At 34.6% G+C, this 8,144-nt stretch overlaps 1 protein-coding gene across 1 annotated transcript; it reads left to right on the top strand.

Moving 5' to 3' along the window:
- The first annotated feature begins 6,396 nt into the window (after window positions 1–6,396).
- LOC141648966 (uncharacterized) lies at window positions 6,397–7,782 on the top strand. The gene has a single exon (XM_074457671.1). It carries the CDS (start codon window positions 6,397–6,399, stop codon window positions 7,780–7,782), a length of 1,386 nt encoding a protein of 461 aa, XP_074313772.1.
- Window positions 7,783–8,144: the final 362 nt, after the last annotated feature.

An 8,144-nucleotide genomic window follows, 5' to 3' on the forward strand; every position in this document is an offset into this window, starting at 1 on the left:
TAATTTTACAAGATGATTGCTCCCACTAAATTTCATGTCTTCACATGAAAATTTCAAACTCCCACTTAATTCCATATGTTTCGCAATTGACTACTCAATCGAAACATTTCAAGAATTGAAATACAATTTGCTTTGCCAAGTTATTAAGATTCAAACCATATATGTACCCAACATATCCTTTCAAAATACCTATTTTGAAAAGGTTTTAATCTTAAACTTATGGAAAGAGATTTTTAATCTTTAACTCATTCATTTTAAAATGATGCGTAGCAATGTCATTATTTAAATGTGAATTTCATTTAATACACGTCCTTCTCAAAATACCCCATTTCGGAAGGAGGTTTAACCATTTCATTTTCATAATGGGGCTAAGTAATGACACTAGCACGGTTAACACTTAACTTAGGTCTTGAAGATATCGGCATATCTTTCTTTGCAACTTTTAGTCATAAATCTCATTTATTTTCAAGGATGCAACTTTGTTTTATTCAGGCTCTTAAGTAAATATCAATATTAAAACTCTTGGTCAAAAGTTGTTCATAAACTAGCTAAATCTCTTGATAAGACTTTTCTTTAGTCATTTTCTTCCAAAACTTTCTTTTGGTCTCCTCGTGTAGTTATCTTGTGAACATATTCTTTTGATTTCTTCACTTGGTCTCTTTTGTCATGTAGATCTCATCTATTCGAGACCATAGATCTCATCTATTCATGTATACTTTCTATTTGGGTATACAAATCATTCTTACTTTCGTAGATCTCATATACTCAAGTATACAAATTATCTTTGTATTCTTTGTGTCTTCATTTTTCTCCCACTCCATCTTTAGAATAAATATACTAGTGATTCAAAGATAGCTTATGAGACACAAATAATCATTTTGAAGTATAAGGAGGACTATCTCATAGATTGACTAATAGTTTTAGATTTGATGAGTGTACTTGGTAATTTAAATTCCTTTAGGAGAGTTCATCAACTCAACATCACTTTATAATTGACCATACACAAGCTTTAAGCTTGTGGATATATAATGAATCCCATCATTATAGTTGTCGATGGATCACTTTAAGTGGATGATCATATGTTTCTATTTGCAAGCATATAAAGACGAATTTTTTAGAACAAGGAAATACGATAAAAGGGGTGACTTGGGTTGAAAACCAAGCCACCATAATCCAAACTACAACCATTGTTTATAAAGGATCAACCATTTCCATGTCGAACACGGAAATCAAAATAGTTCTAAAAATCTGAAACATAATTTAAAATAAGACAATAATAAAAAGCCAAGCTTCATTGGAAGCTACTCCTAGCTCCTTGATGATTTCTCAAGCTTGCTTTTCCTTTCCCTTGTCTTTGCTTGAAGGAGGCCCTATTTACAATAAAAAGGGGATACATTATCACAACTTTGTATCAAAATACCATAGTTGAATTAGAAACATAAAAGAAAGGATAGCCATTTACCTACTGGAGTGATTTTTCCAACTTTGATGTCACCAAGATACTTGGAACAATTCCTTTTCCAATGTCCAACACCATTACAATAATGACATTTATCAAGAGGACCCTTCTTGGTCTTGGAAGTGCTAGCTTCAAAAGTCTTAGCCTTGGTGAAAGTGGGAGCTTGCCTCTTACCCTTCTTCCCATTCTTCTTGTACTTTCCCTTGCTCTTGGTGCTTATGTTAAGCACATCCTTAGGTGGGTTAACATTTAACCCCATGTCTCTTTCAGCTTGCACAAGTAACTTGTGCAACTCTTCAAGAGACACGTCCTTGTCTTGCATGTTAAAATTCACCCGGAATTGAACATATGCTTTGACTTTGGATAAGGAGTGTAGAATCCTATCTACAATGAGCTCTTTGGGGATTTCAACCTTTTGAATTTTCAAGGTCTCGACTAGCTCCATCAATTTGAGCATGTGAGGGCTAACCTTTTGGCCCTCCTTGAAATCGAGATCAAAGAATGCCGAGGCCGCCTCATATTGGACGATCCTCGGAGTTTGTGAAAACATTGTCACAAGTTTGGAATAGATTTCATTAGCGGTGCCCATTTTAAAGGCTCTCCTTTGGAGATCCGCCTCCATCGCAAAAATCAACACATTTTTCATTGCGGCGGACTCTTTGTGGTAAGCCTCATATGCTTCCCTAGTGGCGGCACTCGACCTAGCATTAGGTTCGGGTGGAGAGGACTCGGTGAGGTAACGAAGCTTGTCGTCACCTTAGGCGGCTAATTTGAGTTGGGCATCCCAATCGGAGAAATTTGACCCATTCTTTTCAAGTTTACAACGATCCATGAAGGATCGGAGCCATAAAGCATTAGTGAGAGGTGTGGCGTTGGTGTTTGGTGAGGCCATTTGTTATGAGAAATAAAAGTGGTCTACAAAACAAAAATAAAAGGAATAAAACATTTGTCGTTTTCAAAAATAATAACACTCGTAAAAATTTAATTTAAACAAGTTTTATTGCATTTATCTAGTGACCTCTACCCAACTTGATAAATGATTCCAAGACCCAAATTCATATTAACTTGGGCACGGTGTGGCCGATGAATCCCTTATCAATATAACTCGGTGGATTAACGCTTTAATCGATTCTACTTTTAGAACTCTTGGTCGATAAAATTACTTTAATATTTATCTATAGCCCGGAACACATGCGACTACGGTCACGAATACTTCCGTTGAGCTCAATCCAAATTTCGAATAAATGTGTCCATGATCCAAACCCACATTAACTTGGGCACGGTGTGGCCGATGAAACCCTCATCAACATGAATTCGGTGGATAGACATTTATCACCCACTTCCCCTACGTAACAAGGTTTGTACCCCGGTGTGGCCGAGTGCACTCCCTCACGAAATAGGTTTTCATGGTTTCTACTTTTTGGTAAGGCTAAGTCTCAATTGTTTATTTTAGCGAGAGGTCATGTCAATTTATTATCTATCACGTTTTAAGTGAACTAAAGCGGTGAACTACGATAATTGTAATTGACACGGTCGATAAACTCGATTTAAAATGATAATTCATGTTTTAGTTATGACGATTTAGCGATGCATGCAACATATATAAAAATGCAAAGCATAAATTAAATCCTAGTATGGCCTTCCTAGAAAAGTAAATCTAATAAACTATTACAAATTCGGAAACCAACTCCATTGGTCCCTTGAACTTCGGTCTTGGCACGCATCTCGAGGTAACACCGTCTTTAATGGATCGCCTTCTCGAGTGGCATCATCTTCAAGGAACTCCGGAATAAATAAATTACATAATAAATTACATAATTTCCTATTATACATTTGTAATTAAAATAAAATAAATCTATTAAATTACAAAACGGTGATACGAGATCACAATAAATTACAACCGAATCGATATTCCCATACATTTCGGGCAATACCAGTTAAAAACTAAGGCATACTAAGTAAAATTACATAATTCAAAAATTACATAAAATTAAAATATGACAATAAAATGCAGCATTATAATATATATGATCATGCCCAATTTTATGCTAAATCGCCTTTAAGGAGCCAATATCGTATATTAATCGGTTTTTACAGATTTGCGTGATTTAATATTTTAAAATCACAATAATTACATAAAATCATATTTATGTATAAGTTAATTACCCTAACCATCTTCGGACTTAAAATTAGTCTCCACTAACATATTGACAATAATTAACTTATATTTCTTAATATTGTTCATAAAAGGACTTAAAATACAAAAAATTTGCCATAAACTTCAAATTAAATCATAAAATTTCAAATAAATTCAAAATTTGAAATTTAAACTCATGAACATTCTGGAAAAATACCATGACACTCATAATGCTCAAAAACATAGGTTAAAAATTTCGAAAATTATCGAGAAAAACAATGATGCGGTTTATCGGATTTATCAATTATTACCATAAAAATATGAGAAAAATTATTTTTATCAACTTTTCACTTTTAGATCTGAAATATATGATAAAATGCAATATGTGACGTTTTTTCTTAGTCATGAAGTATGTCTTAGCAATTTTCACTAATTAAAGTCACTATTTATGTGATTTTTCATCAAAAATTCATAAATCATGCATAAAGACTTAGTTATAGCCAATTATTTTACACACATCTTGTAAAATTGCATGTGACAATATATTAAATTTCCATGACCAGATTCGAAATATTACTCATATTAACCTATTTTCCCATTTAAATACGATTTTAACTTGAAAAATCCATATTTCGTGCATAACAACTCATTTTATTATGAAAATTTACAGGTCATCAATAGATAATATATGTGAAAACATATCCAAAAATCACGGGAAAAATCGAAGTTTAGCTATTTTTAGTCCAAAAATGACATTTCTATCATAAAAATCGCATTTTAATGCCATTATTATATAAAATGAACAATAAAAATCCCTAAATAAAAAAAAATATCCTAAAACATTTTAGGACCAAAAACTTTAACATGCATAATTGATTTCGTGATATACCATAATAAACACAAATTTATAAGTTTTGTTTGTTAATCGTATAACTCGGAAAAACTATAACCGATTTGCATGCAAACAACATAAGACTCTGATACCGCTTGTTAGAAATCTATATCTCATTATACAACATATTCATATATGTTACAATTTAATTTAGTCATAAAATTAATTCGTGATCTTATGCATGCAAACATAAATAAACATAGGGAAGAAATCGTCATTCTTACTTTGAGTTTTCGGATATATGGGCACAAATGAGTTCTCCTACTCACTTGTTCTTGAGCTTTCCTCTTAACTGGAAGAACAAGGATTCAAAGATAGAATCCCTCCCAAAGATATATACCCAAGATAACCTCTTAAAACTAATATTATTTGAGCTAGAACAATATTAATTTTATTAAAATTGACCCAAAATATTGTATTTGGTCTCTTGTTTTTCGGTCAAGAGAAGAGGGAAGAAGGAGTAATATTCACTCTAAAATTTCTATAAGTTTTAGATGGGTTTTGAATGAATAATACACTAGTTTTCATGTAGTGTATATTAGGGAAATTATAGAGAAAAACCCTCGGCCTTTCTCTATGACAAAACCGGGTGGGGTGAGGGAACAAGGCCAATGCATGGCATTTTCTCTTACCCATAAAATGTAGGCATGTAAGAGTAGGTATTAGTGTGATGATTACACTTTTAAATAAAATATAAAGCACACTTAATACCCTAATATTTCGGTACATATTGTGTAAAATGATAAATCCATTTTACACATTATTTTGTCAATTTGTCACATGTAACATGTTCCATGACATCATGTATATAAAATGTATTTTTAACAATTAAAAATCAACATATTAATAAAATATGTCATTTATAAAATTAACCTAGTAATTCATAATTACTTGTACTGCAATGGGTTCCCGAGTCATAAATTTACAACATTCTATATTTATAACAATTTATTCATTCCGTTTTAATTGTTTCCGTAAACAATAATTTCATTTAAGTAATAAAACAATTCGATCACTTAGACCGTATCTCATTTAATCAAATTACAATGAGACACGTAAATATTACTTCCAAAATCGTCCGTCAATTTTTAAGTAATTTAATTAACCCGTATCGTCATACGATCAATTAAATATTCAATTAAGAGTGTTACCCTTTAGGTATGACCTAAGGGGATCAACTGATCACCACCGTCGCACGATAGTAATGTCAAACTCTAGTCAGCCAATCATTACCGATATGTGTGGACCCGTTAACTGTAAAATATTACTTCCCACATGTATTCTTAAAATGAGACTTAAACATGTGATCATCATGATCGACAGTTGTGATCGCATTATTGTCGAAGGACACATATTCCAACAAAGGCATGGAGCGCAGTTTTGACAACGGTTTAGTGAGAGTGTTGCAACTTGATCATCACCATTGACATGATGAATACGAATGACGCCTAATTGTACTTCGTTCCTAAACAAAGTAAAAGGTGAGAATGAGAATGAGTCCTCCTCTTCTCTGGCTACTTCTCCATCTTCTCCGGCTGATAATGGGGTTATGCTTGAAGATTCTGGTTCTCTGTTCTCCTCTATGTCTCCTACTTCCGCCATTGGATTTTTCAAATTTTCTCAATGATATCTCCAACCTCAGCTATCGTGTGCCGTCTTTCTGCTCCTCTGCTTCCTCTGAGGATCCCTCTATATCTTCTCCCAGAGCTGCTCGTAAATGCAAACTATCCTTTTTTCTGAAGCAGAGTCATCCAGGGGCTTTATTTCTTATTTTCCTAACAAAAGACTTAATATTTGTTATACCTCTGCAGATCATTGGCGCGTTTCTAGTCTCTTTTCTCCGGTAAATGTCGCTGATCTTTCACAAAATTGGGTTGTGGCAGGCCTGCCTCTGCCACCATTAGATCGATGAAGATGTTCTCTTGGAATTGTAGGGGCTTGGGTGGTGTGGATGCCCCTATTATTCCGTACATACGTTGGTCCGTACCCTACTATGATATTTCCATAGTTTTTCTTCAAGAGACCAAGTGCTCCTTAGCGGACAGTGTGTCAAGAACTAGTTCCTTGAACCTGCCCAATTTTTGTGGTATAGATTCGATTGGTTTAAGTGGTGGCTTAATTTTGTTGTGGGATGATAGATCTGATGTTTTACCTATTGTAGTAGATCATCATTTCATACTATGTAAAATTACAAATCATAGTTTGAAGTATGTATGGTTTGCTCTTTTTGTGTATGGTCAGTCTTGTAATGAGTTCAAAGCTAGTTTTTGGCAAGAAATGAACCAGCTTTGTTCGGTGTATTCTCCGTTTTGTATGGTTGGTGATTTTAACCAACTTGAATTTCATTCTGATAAAATCGGAGGATCTTCTAACATTACAGGCTGGAAAGCCTTTTACGATTGGAGAATCAATGCCTCTCTCTGTGAGCTTCCATACTTTGGTCCTCAGTTTACTTGGACTAATAAAAGAGATACTTCCGACCTTATTTTTGAACGTCTAGACCGTGGTTATGCTTCACAAGACTGGCTTATTACTTTTCCGGAAGCCCAAATTCAAAATCTTAACGTCTTTCTTTCGGATCATGCCCCTATTGTGCTTGATTTAACTGCCCAGATCAAGAAACCAAAACGTCCTTACCGGGTGGATAATTGGTGTCTTGATCACTCGAAGATTCAGGCACTTGTTCTGTCTATTTGGCATACCTTTTCTTCTAGTTCTGTTATGTCTTCTGTCTTCAAGAAACTTGCCCAAATCCGTAATGGGATTCTAAATTGGGTGCTCCAAAATCGCCATCATTACATGATGGATTGGAGTTCTTTTTTGCAGGATTTATCAATCTCGGCTTCTCATCTTCATGACTGCTCATCTGGTTCTGATTACCTTCGCACTCTTTCTGACACTGAGCATAATGTTCACCTTCAGCATTCCTTCCGGAATCAGAGAGCTAAATCTGATTTTCATTTCAACTGGTTTTTTTTTGGTAGAGCCAAATCAAAGCAAAAGCGGCTTAGAATTATTTCGTTGAAAGATGACACGGGTTCTTGGATTTCTTCTGAGCCTAATCTCTCTCATTTAATTTTGGCTCACTTTAAGACCTTATTTACATTGTCACATCAATCAGCTTCCTTCTCTGAACTTGATGACTTATCCTTTCCTCAGCTAGATGTTGTGCAGCGATCTTACCTGTCTCAGCCTTTCACTTCCAATGATGTAAAGAAGGCTTTCCTTGATATGAAGCCCAAAAAATCACCAGGCCCTGACGGCTTTCCACCTCGTTTTTATCAACTGTTCTAGAACACCATTGGGGATGATATTACCTCAGCTGTCCTTTGGGTTTTAAATAAGGGGCTTTTTATTCAGGCTTGGAATAATACTCATATTGTTCTCATTCCGAAGGTTGACAATCCCGAAACTATATCTTAGTTTCGTCCTATCAGTCTCTGTAATGTCATTTACCGTACAACCCCTAAATGTATTGCTGCCAGGCTTCGAAAGGTGACTGACATTATTGTTAGTCAAAATCAGAATGCCTTCATTCATGGATGTCTCATCAGTGATAGTGGATTTCTTGCGCATGAACTTCTTACTTACATTAACCAACGCAAGAGAGGTTCTCGTTGTTTTGGAGTGATCAAAATGGATATGAATTAAGCTTT

Source organism: Silene latifolia, chromosome 3 (genome assembly GCF_048544455.1).
Source record: "Silene latifolia isolate original U9 population chromosome 3, ASM4854445v1, whole genome shotgun sequence".
Classification (NCBI taxonomy): Eukaryota; Viridiplantae; Streptophyta; class Magnoliopsida; order Caryophyllales; family Caryophyllaceae; genus Silene; species Silene latifolia.